Genomic DNA, 16,014 nt, shown 5'->3' with positions numbered 1-16,014 from the left:
GATTGTGTGGGTCAGTGGATGCCAGCCTATTCCCCCTGGGCTCCTAGGCTCAATTTATCCTGCCTATCGCTCTGCTCTCTTCCCTCGATTAAATAGCTCAAACTCACCGCTCTCTCACTTATGCCTACGTCCACTCTGCTGCGCTGGAAGCTGTAGAAGGGCGATGCTGTGGGTCATCTCCGTAGAGGGTTGTGCCTGGCTGCGTTGAAGCTCGTCACATGGACGTCTCGAATGGCTGACCCTAACACCTCGCTGCTCTCGATCTCTTGAAGAAGAACTCTCCTACTGTCTCAATCACCTGCCTTTTATCCTACCTATCACAAAAGGCATTTCCGCGGACCTTGTTTGTCCGTGCCCTTTTGTCCATTCAGAGGCCTGGTTATTCTTGTCCCTTCATGATCTAGATCCCTAATCTTGCCTATAACAAAGGCGTTCCGCTGTTCCCACACCCCGTGCCGCCCTGTCCATTCAGATGTCGGAATGCTCCTGTCCCGTTGTTATTTGGATCCGTAATCTCAACTTTATAACAAAAGGCATTCAGATGCTTCCGCACCCGTGCCGCCCTGTCCATTCAGAGGCCTGGCTATTCTTGTCCCTTTGTTATCTAGATCCCTAATCCTAACAAAGGCATTCCGATCCATACTCGTGCTTGTGTGTGTGCGGTTTCATTCGCGGTGGCTCAACGGCCTCTGCCGTGACCACGTAACTTTAATATCAGGTCACGGCGCTGAGGTGCATGTCAGCCTCGGGGGTAGATCGCCCAATTGCCCGCCCGCAGGAAACCATGAAGCTTGATCCCATTAGGGGCTTCTGGATAAAAACCTGTCGGCCAGGTGACCTTCCCTCCCGGCTCTACGTGGGGTATGTGTGCAATCATGTGGGGCGGGGGGGAGAAGGGGCAGCGAGAGGCGCGCCGCGTCGGCGCTGTCACTCCCCGGTGGTGGTGTCACGGCGGTGGGCACAGCCCCGATGGAGCGGCTCCGCTGCGGCGGCACCACAGTCTCTGTGGCTGTGTGCAAGTATTCGTCTCTAAGTGTCCGTCTGACTGTCTCTGTGTATCTGAGTGTCTGTACTTGTGACTGTTTATGTGTGTAATGTTGATGCTGTTTAAGTCAGTGTGTTAACACACATATGTATGTTGTTCTTGTGATTATTGTGCAGCTATGGATGTTCATGGGACCCTGGAATACTTTTCTCCGGAACTGTTGCTGGGCTATAGCTTGACCTGTGGAGAGGATATGTGGGCACTGGGCTGCACGGTGGCGGAGTTGGCGACGGGCAGGGAATTTTTTTGGTCCGACAGCCACGTGATCCCCCTCTCTTTCCTTGGAGTCGTGGGCCATGGGGGGGGGGCGGGGGGGGGCGGGGGGGGCAGGAGGGTGGGTGGCCACTTTGTGATCTGTGAATAATGGCCGTCGTATGTTGCGTGTGGTTGTGTGTACACGTGTGCATCTTGCATGTGTGGGGGTGCGGTAGTGTAGCGGTTAGCCTGCTGTGCTAGAAACTGAGTTCGAGTCCAGCTCATGGCCAACACCAGTGACGATGATCTAAAGTGGTCCTGGGCCTCCCCTAGTTCGAGTCAGTCTCAACTGAGTACCTGGTGGAGTGTGTGAAGTACCTTGGTCAACGTGGCCCGCCACCCCTGTCTTTGTGTGCTGCTGCTTTTGCTATTCAATACTAACAGCACTTGCCCCATACAGTGTGCCGAAGCTATACGGGTGACCTTTGTCTTCATATCAACCGTGTGCAGATTCTGGGGATGCCTCCAAGGTACATGGTGGATGCAGCTCCCAACAGAACGCAGTTCTTTGGTGAGTTGAAGGGTGGTGCGAGTGACGGACCGGATTCTGTTTTAGGGAGTGGCCTCGGTGTGTTATATTTTTTTGGAGGGAGCCTCTTTGTATTTTAAATTATTTGGGTGTGTGGGTGGGTAAATTAGTATGTGGGAAAGTGGGTGGTTATGTGGGTGAGTAGGCGAATAGGTTGGTGAGTGGGTGGGTCGGTGTGTGGATAGGCGGATAGGTGAGTGATTGGGTAGGTGGAAGAGTGGATGGGTGGGTGGGTAATGTGTATGCGTTGGTTGATGGATCGGTCAGTAAGTGGGTAGGTGGGTGACGTGGTGGTTGGTGACTTGGTCTCTCCCGCTGTGCATGGCTCCTGCAGACCATCGGGGGAAGATGTTCTGCCCAGGCAAGAAAAGGGTGCCGGGGTGCTTCCAACTTCACAGGGTGCTCAAAAGCGATGACCCAGAGTTTGTCGAATTCAACAGCTCATGGCTGCGGTAAGAACCACCTACCACTCCCACCACCTCCCCACTAAGTTTGCTCCCCTCCATGTGATCGCGACTGCTCTCCACCGATCACCAGAAAGATGTGGAGCCGAGTGGACCTGCCAATAAGCGGTACCACCGGCGTGAAGTTAGCCCTCTGTGGCGGAGTGGGAGGTTTGTGCAAGACGCTGCTGGGCATCAGAGGACTGCCACTGCTACTGCTGCTTCCGCTGCTGCTGTGCGTTCCTGGACCTCTTGGGAGAAGGGAAGGAACATCAAAGCTCTCACCATGACTCTCTAACCACGTGGCTGCGTGTGTCCCCCATGCGTATCTCAACAGATGGGATCCGAATTGTCGCATGACGCCAGCGCAGGTGCTGGCTCATAGCTGGCTCGGGACCGTGGCCACCAGCACCACCACCAGCAAAGCCACCACCACCACTGCTGCTGCTGGCAGTGTGAAGAGCTCTTGAGCTGCTGAGCCACGGTAAGCCACTACCTGCTTGTCTCGTGGTCAAGGAAGTCTATAGGGGCGTGCGGGGCCTGGGGCTAATCACAACGTGTGGGCCTTCGAATTGCGGATAAATCCTCTTTTGGTCTTAATTAGAATGATGCATGTGATGTCATTACTTGTGAGACATTCTGGTGCGATAGCCTACGTGTTAAACGGAGGTAATGTCTGACACTGTGACACCGAAGCGCAGGGCCCCCCAAAGCATGGGGCCCGGTGTAGTCGCCCCAATCACCGTACCTGGGGAACGACTCTGCTCCTGTGTGTGTGTTTAGTATCGATTTCTTTTTATGACTACGACTACGCCTATTTAGCCAGCACGAGCCTCACTCAGTCTCAAGAGTCTTTTTCAGGAGGGTCCTGCCAAGTTGTTTGCAGTACAGAACAAATTTACTGCTACTGCTGCTGTGTGATCCGAATTGAGTGATTTGAAGATTCAATTTCCAACATTGGCGGGGATGTCCATCCAACACTTGTTGCACAGCGTGTGTGTGAGGCTTCCACTGCCAAACCCAAAGGAATGGAAGTGAAATTTTAATGTGCAATTTTATTGATGGACTTTGTGTTGTCTTGGTGTGGTCTGGGGCAGTTTTTTATTGTTTTTTTGCCTTACCCAAGCTTGCATTGAGTATTGAAAAACTGACAGGATTTGATTTAAACAATTTGTATTTATATGCTTTATTTTTTTGTGTGACTTCCTTACACTTTGCACTTCTTTTGGTTTTGTTTTGTTGTTGTAATCTGCTCAACACCCACTCACCAATCACTCTCACGCCTGCCTACCCACCCACTGACTCTCACACCCACCCACCACTCACTCTCACACGCATATACCCACTCTCACACACACCACTCACACCGACCCACCCACCATTCACTCTCACGCCCACCCACCACTCTCACGAATCACTCACGCACACCCACTCACCACTAATTCACGACTCTCATGCCCACCCACTAACCCTCACCCACACCCACCCACCACTCACTCTAACACTCTCCCACCCACCCACCCACTCACTCTCACGCCCACCCACCACTCACTCTCACAACCCACCCACCACTAACTCTCACACCCACCCACTCTCACGCCCGCCTACTCGCTCACCACTCACTCTCACATCCAGCCACCAAACACTCACCACTCACTCTCACGCCCACCCACTCTCCCGCCCGCTCACTCACCACTCACTCTCACGCCCGTCCAATCACTCACCACTCACTCTCACAGCCAGCCACCAAACACTCACCACTCACTCTCACGCCCACCCACCACTCACTCTCACACCCACCCACTCTCCCGCCCGCTCACTCACCACTCACTCTCACGCCCGTCCAATCACTCACCACTCATTCTCACACCCACCCACTCTCACGCCCGCTCACCCACCCGCCACTCATCCTCACACACACACTCACTCAACACTCATTCTCACACCCACCCGGTGTTTGCGGTCGCGTGCGTATTTACCGAGCGCGTTTTACGCAGGGGGTTTACGTGGCGGCGATCGCATTAAGGGTTCGGCGTGGTGCGTAATTCTGGCGTGTGTGCAAGTAAGGCTGCGCTGCGCACTAACTCATTACCTGCGCCAGCGCTCGCGCAGCAGCCGCGCTATTTTTAGCGCGTGCACGTGGTGGGCAGCAGGTCCGGTTGTGCGCGCGCCCGCAGCCCCCGCAGCGTGAGTGGTGGTTTACGTGGGGGGTGGGAGGCAGAATAACGTGAGGTGGTGGAGAGCCAGCAACGAGCCATGCCCGACAGAGAGGATGCTGGTGCGGGGAGGCCGATGACTCGATCGGCGGCAGCCCGGCGTAAAAGAGAGGAGGTCCAAGGGGGAGAGGAGGAGGGGGGCATCAGCCCTCACACACCATCTAGCCATTTCTAGCGTATATACGGTGCTCAGCCGCCATCTTGTGTGGGGAAGGCGCCCAACCACCAGGCGGCCACCCACCATTATTTCACGTGGAAGGCGTCCAACCGCCATCTTACGTAGGAAAGGCGCACAAACGCCCTCTTAGGTAAGGAAGACGGCAAACCGCCATTGTGCGTGGGGAAGGTGCCCAACCGCCATTTTACGTTGGAAAGGTGGCCAATCGCCATCTTAGGTAGGGACTTTGCCCAACCACCATCTTGCGTGGGGAAGCCGCACAACCGCCATTTTACGTGGGGAAGGCGCCCAACCGCCATTATGCCCACCCTAGCTGGGCATTATGAACCCACTCTAGCTGGGCATTATAACCCCACAAACGCCCTCTTAGGTAAGGAAGACGGCAAACCGCCATTGTGCGTGGGGAAGGTGCCCAACCGCCATTTTACGTTGGGAAGGTGGCCAATCGCCATCTTAGGTAGGGACTTTGCCCAACCACCATCTTGCGTGGGGAAGCCGCACAACCGCCATTTTACGTGGGGAAGGCGCCCAACCGCCATTATGCCCACCCTAGCTGGGCATTATGAACCCACCCTAGCTGGGCATTATAACCCCACCCTTCCTGACCATTATAACCCACCTTACCTGGCCATTATAACCCCACTCTACCTGGCTATTATGACCCCACCCTACCTGACCATTATAACCCCACCCTTCCTGACCATTATAACCCACCTTACCTGGCCATTATAACCCCACCCTACCTGGACATTATGAACCCAGACCCCCACACGGCACTGACGATCGAAGGCACCAAACCCCACGAAAAAAAACGTCTGCAACGTTTTTCACATACTGGTGACTTCATATATAATTATAACAATCATATTTACAATAATAATATACAAAACTACACACGTACAATGCTATTTTAACACACACCACGTGTTAGGGTTGTAGCCTGAGATAAGGGGGGCCCTGGGTAAGCTACTGGTGAGTGTGTGGTGGGGTGAGCGTGTGGTGAGTGCAGTGAGTGGCTGTGTCCAGTCCATGTCTGGCGGCCGCTCTTCAGTCGTCTTCCACAGCTGGTCTCCACGATAGTGAGTGTGGTGAGTGGGTGTGTGTGTGTGGGGTGAGTGAGTGTGGGTGGCTGGGTGTGTGTGGGGTGACTATTGAAGGCTTCACGAACTACGTGGTCAAAATAGATGTTAAATAATGTGGGAGCCAGAGGACATCCCTGTCGCACCCCAAGGTGTACAGGGAATGGCTCTGACTCCCGGCCACGTAGTTTTACCCGGGCCCGCTCACCATCATGAAGGTCCTTAATGATCGTGAGCAGAGGGTCAGGTACTCCAAAAGCACGAAGAACGACCCAGAGCCCAGGCCTACTGATGGTATCATAGGCCTTGACCAGGTCAATAAAGCAGAGATGTAGGTCTTGTTGGAATTCCCTACACCTCTGCCGCAGCAGACGGACAGAAAATATGGCATCCGTGCAGGACCGCCCTCTCCCGAAACCGCACTGGGGCTCCGCAAGCCTCTCCCCAGCGTGCCTGGCAAGGCGATGCCGAACAATCCTTGCCAGGACCCTTCCCGGCACACCGAGGAGCGAGATGCCCCCGCAGCTGTTACAGTCTGTGCGGTCCCCCTTCTTAAAAAGGGGGACCACCAGGGCATCCCTCCAATCCCGCGGAACCCGTCCAGTGGTCCAGACCGCCGTCATGATGTCATATAGGGCAGCCTGTGCACAAACGCCACCCTCCCTCAGCATTTCGCTTGGGAGATCATCTCTGCCCGCTGCCCCTCCTGGTCCCAGACTCCGGATCGCCTTCAATACTTCCTCAGCAGACGGCACCGCAGCCAGCCACTCACAGGGGGTGACTTCATCCAATATTTGGATGAAGTCACCGCCACTTAGTGGCGAATGGCGGTTGTTGTTGTTGTTGTGGGGTGACTGTGTGTGGGTGGGTGGGTGGTGCGGTGCTGCTGCTCGTGGTGGTGGTGGTTGGCACCGACTCCACCACCACCCCCCCGCTACTCTGCCGTGGGCTGCCCACCACACAGCAGCAGGCGGCGGAAGATCGAGGAGAGCACCCTGCCCATATGGGCCAGACCCCTTTGCTTCTTTTTCTTCTTCTTCTCCTGCTGCTGTTGCACCTCCTCCTCTTCCATCTGCTCATCCTCTTCTGTCTTCTCGTCCACTTCCATCTGCTCCTCGTCTTCTGTCTTCTCCTCCACTTCCATCTTCTCCTCTTCCTCTGTCTCATCCTCCGTCTGATCCTCGTTCTCCTCCTCCTCCACCTCCTCTGTCTCATCCTCATCCAGCGATGATGACAAGGATGATGATGATGGGGGCTTTTTCTCCGACTCAGCTCTGTGGAGAGAGAGGCAGCAGCACCACAGCAGCACATCATCATAATCATCGTCATGCTGGTACTACAGCCAGAGGTCGCGATCGGTCCCCACGGCCAGAAGTGGACCTGGCCATCACAAATGAAAGCAACTCAACCAAGTGGCTGATGTCATCATCATCGTCACGTGGGGATTCATAGCGGCAGACCAAATACTAAATTCATATAGATGCATCGAGACCCATACTCAGAGACCCATACAGACTCACAACGACCCATACTCAGAGACCCTGCACTGAGCATACAGAGGGAGTCTCACCGTAGATCCGCAGCTCCAAAGGCCTCGCTGGTGATGGGGGTGGCCTCGCTGGTGGTGGGGGTGGCCTCGCTGGTGGTGGGGGTGGCCTCGCTGGTGGTGGGGGTGGCCTCGATGGTGGTGGGGGTGGCCTCGCTGGTGGTGGCCTGGATGGTGGTGGGGGTGGCCTCGATGGTGGTGGGGGTGGCCTCGACGGTGGTGGGGGTGGCCTCGACGGTGGTGGGGGTGGCCTCGACGGTGGTGGGGGTGGCCTCGACGGTGGTGGGGGTGGCCTCGACGGTGGTGGGGGTGGCCTCGACGGTGGTGGGGGTGGCCTCGACGGTGGTGGGGGTGGCCTCGATGGTGGTGGCCTGGATGGTGGTGGGGGTGGCCTCGATGGTGGTGGCGGTGGCCTCGATGGTGGTGGGGGTGGCCTCGATGGTGGTGGAGGTGGCCTCGACGGTGGTGGGGGTGGCCTCGACGGTGGTGGGGGTGGCCTCGATGGTGGTGGGGGTGGCCTCGATGGTGGTGGCCTGGATGGTGGTGGGGGTGGCCTCGATGGTGGTGGCGGTGGCCTCGATGGTGGTGGGGGTGGCCTCGATGGTGGTGGGGGTGGCCTCGATGGTGGTGGGGGTGGCCTCGATGGTGGTGGGGGTGGCCTCGATGGTGGTGGGGGTGGCCTCGATGGTGGTGGGGGTGGCCTCGATGGTGGTGGGGGTGGCCTCGATGGTGGTGGAGGTGGCCTCGATGGTGGTGGGGGTGGCCTCGATGGTGGTGGGGGTGGCCTCGATGGTGGTGGGGGTGGCCTCGATGGTGGTGGGGGTGGACTCGATGGTGGTGGGGGTGGCCTCGATGGTGGTGGGGGTGGCCTCGATGGTGGTGGGGGTGGCCTCGATGGTGGTGGGGGTGGCCTCGATGGTGGTGGGGGTGGCCTCGATGGTGGTGGGGGTGGCCTCGATGGTGGTGGGGGTGGCCTCGATGGTGGTGGGGGTGGCCTCGATGGTGGTGGGGGTGGCCTCGATGGTGGTGGGGGTGGCCTCGATGGTGGTGGGGGTGGCCTCGATGGTGGTGGGGGTGGCCTCGATGGTGGTGGGGGTGGCCTCGATGGTGGTGGGGGTGGCCTCCATGGTGGTGGGGGTGGCCTCCATGGTGGTGGGGGTGGCCTCCATGGTGGTTGGGGTGGCCTCCATGGTGGTGGGGGTGGCCTCCATGGTGGTTGGGGTGGCCTCCATGGTGGTGGGAGTGGCCTCGATGGTGGTGGACTCGATGGTGGTGGGGGTGGCCTCGATGGTGGTGGGCGTGACCTCGATGGTGGTGGGGGTGGCCTCGATGGTGGTGGGGGTGGCCTCGATGGTGGTGGTCTCGTTCTGGAGCCAGCCGTGACTCAGCGCCTGCTCCGGTGTCATGCGGAGTTCTGGATCCCACCTGGGGAGGCGGGGGGGATGGAGACAGGGGAGGTGAGGATTTGACGTTCCCATCTGTACGTGTGTGTGTACGTGTGTGTGTGTAATGGACAGCGGTGGTGTTATGAACCCGGCAGAAACCCGAGTTAGATTCCTGCACACGGCCAACACCAGTGACAGCAATTATATTATCTGAACTGGTCCTAGGCCTCCCCTAGGTCGACTCAGCCTCAAATGAGTACCTAGTGTAAACATCGCCACTGGGGAGACAAAGGTGGCCGGACGTGGTGGTGCTAGCCACCCACCTCCTCTGTGTGTGCCACAGTGCCGGAGGCCTTCATAGGCGGTGCTGCTACTCGCTACTACTAACAGCACTTGCCCCTACAATCTGCTAGAGTCTACACGGGGGATCTTTGTCTGTGTATAGGCGCTGCTACTCGCTAGTACTAACAGCACTTGCCCCTACAGTCGGCTTGAGGCTACACGAGCGGTATGTGTCTGTGTTCTTACTGCAAGCAGCTGCTAATGAAGGCCACAAGCTGAGCTCCACATCCCCGCAGCACCAAACGCAGGGGGACACTTGCCGGGAGTCGTTTCCTGGCCGGGCAGTGAGGCTGGCCGGCCTCATCTGTAGGACAGAGACAGAGAGAGATATACATACACACAGAGAGGGAGATAGAGACAGAGAGATACACAGAGAGACAAACAAAGAGGAAGAGAGACAGAGAGAGAGACACATACACAGACAGAGAGATGGAAAGAGAGACACACAGAGAGAGGCACGCACAGTGTCACCAACCACCTACCCACCTACCCACCCACTCACCACCACACCGCTACCCCTACAACACCACCACCTCACCCCCACACCACCTCCACTACCACCTCTACGCCACCACCAAAGCACGACCACCACCTCACCACCACACCACCACCACCTGACCACACCACCACTACCACCATACCACGACACCGCTACCCCTAGAACACCACCACACCACCACCATCGCCACCACCAACACCTCACCACCACTACCTCACCACTACCTCACCACAACCACACCAAAACCACACCACCACCTCACCACCACACCACCACCACCTCACCACCACACCGCTACCCCTACAACACCACCTCACCACCACCACCACACCACCACTATCCATTGCCATACCACCACCTCACCAACACCACCACACCACCTCCACTACCCCATCTACACCACCATTCCACCACCACCTCACCACCACCACCACCACACCATCACCACCTCACACCACACCGCTAGCCCTATACCACCACCACCACATGACCACTACTTCACCACCATTATTGCCACCTCTACACCACCACACCACCACTACCACCATACCACCACACTGCCACCTCTACACCACCACCACACCACCACCCCGCCACCACCACACCACCACTATCGCCACCACTAACACCTCACCACCACTACACCTCACGACCATCACACCACCACCTCACCACTATCCACTGCCACACAACCACCACACCACCACCTCACCACCACCTCACCACCTCCACTACCACCTCTACACCACTACCACCTCTACACCACCACCACCTCACCACCACCACCTCACCACCACCACCACCACACCATCACCACCTCACCACCACACCGCTAGCGTTACACCACCACCACCACCTCACCACTACCTCACCAGCACTTCACCACCACCACACCACCACCTCACCACCACCACACCACCATCACACCACCCTTCAACTCACCAAAGTATGCCGCTCTTTTGCGAGCTTTCTCCACCATTTCTTTTGGAGGCATGCCCAGGATCTGCGCAACCATTTCAAGACAGACACACAGAGGGACACACGCATGTTACACGAATGTTACACGCGTGTTACACACGGGGACCCATACAGAGACCCATAGAGATCCAGAGACTTATATAAAACCATAGGGACTCACAGAGACCCATATGGATCCACAGAGACCCATAGAGAGACCCATACGGACCGACAGAGACCCATACATAGACCCATAGAGGTCCAGAGACTCATATAAAACCATTGAGACTCAGAGGCCCACACTAAAACTGAACTATTTTGATTTCACCAGGGAAGGCCCCACTGAGCTACGTGGCTGTTTTTCATTGGCTGTACGACGAAAGACCTGAACGTGACATTATCGTTGTTGCTCAGCGCATCTAGCATCATGGGTGAGTAGGTGGGTGGGGGGAGGGTGAGTGGGTGGGTTAGTGGATAGGTAGGTGGGTGGGTGAGTGGGTAGGTAGGTGAGTGGGTGAATGGGTGGGTAGGTCGGTGGGTAAGTGGGTGGGTGAGTGGGTGAGTGGATGGGTGAGTGGGTGAGTGGGTGAGTGGATGGGTGGATAGGTCAGTGGGTGTGTAGGTGGGAGGGTTACTGGGTGGGTAGGTGGGTGAGTCAGTGAGTAGGTGGGTGGGTGAGGGGGTAGGTGGGTGGGTGAGGGGGTGGGCGAGTGGGTGGGTAGGTGGATGAGTGAGTGGGTGGGTAGGTAGGTAGGTGGGTGAGTGGGTGGTTACGTGGGTGTGTAGGTAGGTGGGTGGCTGGGTAAGTAGGTGGGTGAGTGTGCGGGTAAGTAGGTAGATGGGTGGGTGGGTAAATGTGTAGGTGAGTGAGAGGATGCGTAGGTAGGTGGGTGGGTAGGTGAGTGGGTGGGTGGTTGGGTGGCTGGTTGGGTGACTGGCTGACAGGGTTGGGTGACTGAGTGACTGGCTGGGTGACTGGCTGGGTGACTGGCTGGCTGTGGGCCAGGTCGTCGCTCGAGGCCCCCCAGGGAGGCTCCCCAGTCACCTCGATGCAGCAAGCCAGGTGGTCGTCGCGGCTGAACGAGAGGAAGAGTTCCCTGTCGGTGGCCAGCTTGGCGACGGTGCAGCCCAGCGACCATGTGTCCACAGCGCAGGTCGCCGGGTAGCCGAGAAGCACCTCGGGGGCCACGTAGGCGAGGGTTCCTCCCACGTGCGAGGCTGTGCAGACGACAACAGCAGCGATGATGATGAAGATTGTAGACTAGGTACGTGTGTGTAGGTGGGTGGGTGGGTTGGGTGGCTGGGTTGGGTGGCTGGGTTGGGTGGCTGGGGCAGTGGCTGGGTGGGGGGTGGATGGTTAGGCGGGTGAGTGGGTGGGTGGATGGATACATGGATGGGTGAGTGGGTGGGCGGGTGGGTGAGTGTGTGGGTGGGTGGATTCATGGGTGGGTGACTGGATGGGCAGGTCAGTGGGTGAGTGGGTAGGTGGCTGGATGGGTCGGTGGGTGGGTGGGTGCATAGATGGATGGGTGGGTGGGTCAGTGGCTGGGCGGGTGGGTGGATGGCTGGGTGGGTGAGTGGGTGAGTGGGTGGGTGAGTGGGTGGATATCCGGCTGGGTGGGTGGGTGGGTGGGTGGCTTGATGGCTGGGTGGGTGGATGGCTGGGTGGGTGGGTAGATAGATGGATGGGTGGTTGAGTGGGTGTATGGGTGGATGGGTGTATGGGTGGATGGGTGTGTGGGTGGGTCGCTGGATGGGGGGGGTCGGTGGGTGGGTGGATGGGTGGGTGGATGGGCTCGTGGGTGAGTGGGTGGATGGCTACCTGGCTGGGTGGATGAGTGGGTGGGTGGGTAAGTGGGTGGATGGCTGGCTGGCTGGCTGGGTGAGTGGGTGGGTGGGTGAGTGGGCGGATGGCTGGCTGGGTGGATGGGTGAGTAGGTCGCTGGATGGATGAGTGGGTGGGTGGATGGCCGGGTGGGTGGTTGGGTGAGTGGGTGGCTGGATGGCTGGGTGGAGGGGTGGATGGGTGGGTAGATGGATGGCTGGGTGGGTGGGTGGGTGGATGGCTGGGTAGGTGGATGTATGGATAGATGGATGGGTGGGTGGGTGAGTGGGTGGTTGGGTGAGTGGGTGGCTGGGTGAGTGGGTGGCTGGGTAGCTGAATCAGTGGGTGGGTGGGTGAGTGGGTGGATGGCTCGCTGGGTGGGTGCGTGGATCGCTCGGTGAGTGGGCGGGTGAGTTGGTGGCTGGATGGCTGGGTGGGTGGGTGTCTGGATGACTGGGTGGGTGGATGGATGGGTGGGTGAATGGCTGTGTGGGTGGGTGCATGGATGGATAGATGGATGGATAGATGGATGGGTGGGTGGATGGGAGAGTGGGTGGGTGGGTGGGTGGATGGGTCGGTGGGTTGATGGGTTGATGGGTTGATGGGTGGATGGGTGAATGGATGTGTGGATGGGTGGGTGAGCGGGTGGGTGGATGGGCTAGTGGGTGGATGGGTGGGTGGGTGGGTGGATGGGTGGGTGGGTGAGTGGGTGGCTGGATGGCTGGGTGGGTAGATGGATGGGTGGATGGCTGGGTGGGTGGGTAGGTGCATGGATGGATATATGGATGGGTGGGTGAGTGGGTTGGTGGATGGGTCAGTGGCTGGGTGGGTGAATGGGTAGGTGGGTGGCTGGGTGGGTGGATGGGTGGGTGGATGGATGGGTGGGTGGGTGGATGGGTCAGTGGGTGGGTGGATAGGTGGGTGGATTGATGGGGGGGTCGGTGGGTGGCTTGATGGGTGGGGGAATGGATGGGTTGATGGCGAATGGATGTGTAGGTGGGTGGATGGGTGGGTAGATGGGTGTGTGGGGGTGTCAGTGGGTGGATGGGTGGGTGTGTGTGGGTGTCTCCACTCACTTTTGCCATCCACAAAGAAGCTTGAGGCGAAGTTCCTGACCCTGACGATGCCATCCGCGATGTTCGCCAACAGAACGTTGCTCTGGATGGGGAGTGAGCCGCAGGGAGGGAATTCACACCCAGCATGGTAAAGGCGGTGAGCGTCGTTTACGACCGAGCGTCTGTGCAGGGGGACTGCCTCCGCTCACAGACGTTCAACTTACGAAGTTTCAGAGATATGCGCAAAAAAACAGTGACATCTACATCTGCAGAACGTGAAGAACCTGTGGCATCTACATCAACAGAACATGAACAACCTGTGGCACCTACAGAACGGGAAGAACCAGTGGTATCTACATCAACAGAACATGGAAAACCAGTGGCATCTACAGAACGTGAAGAACCAGTGGGATCTACAGAGCATGAAGAACCAGTGACATCTTCATCTACATAACGTGACGGAACAGTAGCATCTATATTTACAGAACGTGAGGAACCAGTGGCATCTACATCTACAGAACGTGAAGAACCAGTGGTATCTACATCTGCAGAACATGAAGAGCCAGTGGCATCTACATCTGCAGAACGTGAAGAACCAGTCGCATCTACATCCGCAGAACATGAGGAACTATTTGCATCTACATCTGCAGAACATGAAGAACGAGTGACATCTACATCTGCAGAACGTGAAGAACGAGTGGCATCTGCATCTGCAGAACGTGAAAAACCAGTGGCATCTACATCTACAGGACGTGAAAAACCAGTGCCATCTACATCTACAGGACGTTAAGACATAGTGGCATCTACATTTGCAGAACGTGAAGAACCAGTGGTATCTACATCTGCAGAACATGAAGAACACCAGTGACATCTACATCTGCAGAACATGAATAATCAGTGGCATTTACATCTGCAGAGCGAGCACCAGCACCCCAGCGTGTACAACAACCGCCATTCGCCACTAAGTGGCGGTGACGTCACCACGACGCTTGTGCCAGGCCATGTGCACCTTGAGGCTACGTGAAGTGTCGAACGCCCGCTGGCAGGAGGTCACGGGGCAGACCCAAGTGCCACGGGTCGACTGACTCAGATGACTGGCTGATGCACCACCTGTGCCCCCTACTGTGCCAACCTTCTGTGCTTTAGCCACCCGGTGCTCCGCTCGTTATTGTGAGCGTCGCTCCTCCATCCTCCGTTGTTGTTGGAGGGCAACTGCCTCCAACTGCCCAGCAGCGTCCTTCACGAGCCTGCTCCACAGAGGCCGATCTTGACACCACTGGTACCAGTCATCGGCAAGTCCACTTAGCTCCACGTCCTTCTGTGCCACATCACTCCATCTCTTCTCTAGCCCGTGCCGCGCCCATTTAGCTCCCTAGATCCGGCCGAACAAAAGCTGTTTCGGCATGCGGTGGCTGGGCATGCAGGCTACATGACCCAGCCAACGCAGCCTTGCCTGCCGGAGGAGCTCACCGATGGAACCGTGCCAAGATCTTTGAAAGATTTGTGAGCTCCTCACACAATCCAGCCAGGTTAAACCCAGGATGGATCGTAGGCAGGCTAGCCTATATGTTTCTAACCGGCAAAGATTAGGGGGGTCCACGTTTCGCAAGCGTAGAGAAGGGAGGGAATAACCGTGGCCGAGAAGACCTGAAGCTTAGTGCGGAGCGACAGACCAGGTAGCTTCCACACAGCGTTACGCAACCAATGAAAAGATATTGCCACTCGACTGATTCGGAGTGAGACCTCTGCTGTTAAACTGGAGCCGGTCATAAGCACACTGCCCAGGTATGGGTAACTCTCCACTCTCTCCACAACTGCCCAATCACCGATTGAGAGTTGTGGGGGTGGAGTGTCCAATGGTACAAAATACCCAGGCAGGTGCTTAGTTTTGGTGGGGCTGATGGTAAGGCCCCATCTCTTAGTGGCACGCTCCAGTCTCAGCAGCAGCATCTCCAACTCCTCCTCTGAATGAGCAGCTATTACCAAATCATCGGCATACATAACGTGGTTGAGCAATAGGGAGCCATCCCTTGACCGCACCCGGGCATCGATCAGCCCCTCATTATATCTGTACCAAATGGAGATTCCCCCGGTACAGCTATTGAAGGCTTAACGAACTACGTAGTCAAAATTGATGTGAAATAATGTGGGAGCCAGAGGACATCCCTGTCGCACCCCAAGGTGTACAGGTAATGGCTCTGACTCCCGGCCACGTAGTTTTACCCGGGCCGGCTCACCATCATGAAGGTCCTTAATGATCGTGAGCAGAGGGTCAGGGACTCCAAAAGCACGAAGATCAAGGTCAATAAAGCAGAGATGTAGGTCTTGTTGGAATTCCCTACACCTCTGCTGTAGCAGACGGACAGAAAATATGGCATCTGTGCAGGACCGCCCTTTCCTGAAACCACATTGGGGCTCCGCAAGCCTCTCCTCAGCGTGCCTGGCAAGGCGATGTTGAATAATCCTTGCCAGGACCTTTCCCGGCACACTGAGGAGTGAGATGCCCCTGTAGTTGTTACAGTTTTTGCGGTCCCCCTTCTGCCAATCCTGCGGAACCCATCCAGTGGTCCAGACTGTTGTTATGAAGTCATATAGGGCAGTCTGTGCACAAACGCCACCCTCCCTCAGCATTTCGCTTGGGAGATCATCTCTATCCGGTG

General features: G+C 57.1%; 1 protein-coding gene across 1 annotated transcript in view; it reads right to left on the bottom strand.

Moving 5' to 3' along the window:
- Positions 1 to 5,498: 5,498 nt before the first annotated feature.
- Positions 5,499 to 16,014, bottom strand: part of LOC142924184 (uncharacterized) — a 28,179-nt gene continuing 17,663 nt past the window's right edge. The window contains exons 8-13 of the mRNA XM_076065992.1: positions 13,376 to 13,457; positions 11,520 to 11,692; positions 10,460 to 10,520; positions 9,205 to 9,322; positions 7,316 to 8,716; positions 5,499 to 7,019 (exon numbers count right to left, since the gene is read on the bottom strand). Coding sequence (XP_075922107.1) covers positions 6,680 to 7,019; positions 7,316 to 8,716; positions 9,205 to 9,322; positions 10,460 to 10,520; positions 11,520 to 11,692; positions 13,376 to 13,457 — 2,175 coding nt within the window. The 3' untranslated portion in view covers positions 5,499 to 6,679. The remainder of the gene's footprint in view (positions 7,020 to 7,315; positions 8,717 to 9,204; positions 9,323 to 10,459; positions 10,521 to 11,519; positions 11,693 to 13,375; positions 13,458 to 16,014) is intronic.

Source organism: Petromyzon marinus, chromosome 10, assembly GCF_048934315.1.
Source record: "Petromyzon marinus isolate PM22_M1 ecotype Great Lakes invasive population chromosome 10, UKy_Petmar_22M1.pri1.0, whole genome shotgun sequence".
Taxonomy (NCBI): domain Eukaryota; kingdom Metazoa; phylum Chordata; class Hyperoartia; order Petromyzontiformes; family Petromyzontidae; genus Petromyzon; species Petromyzon marinus.
This window is presented reverse-complemented; position numbering and strand designations above follow the sequence as displayed.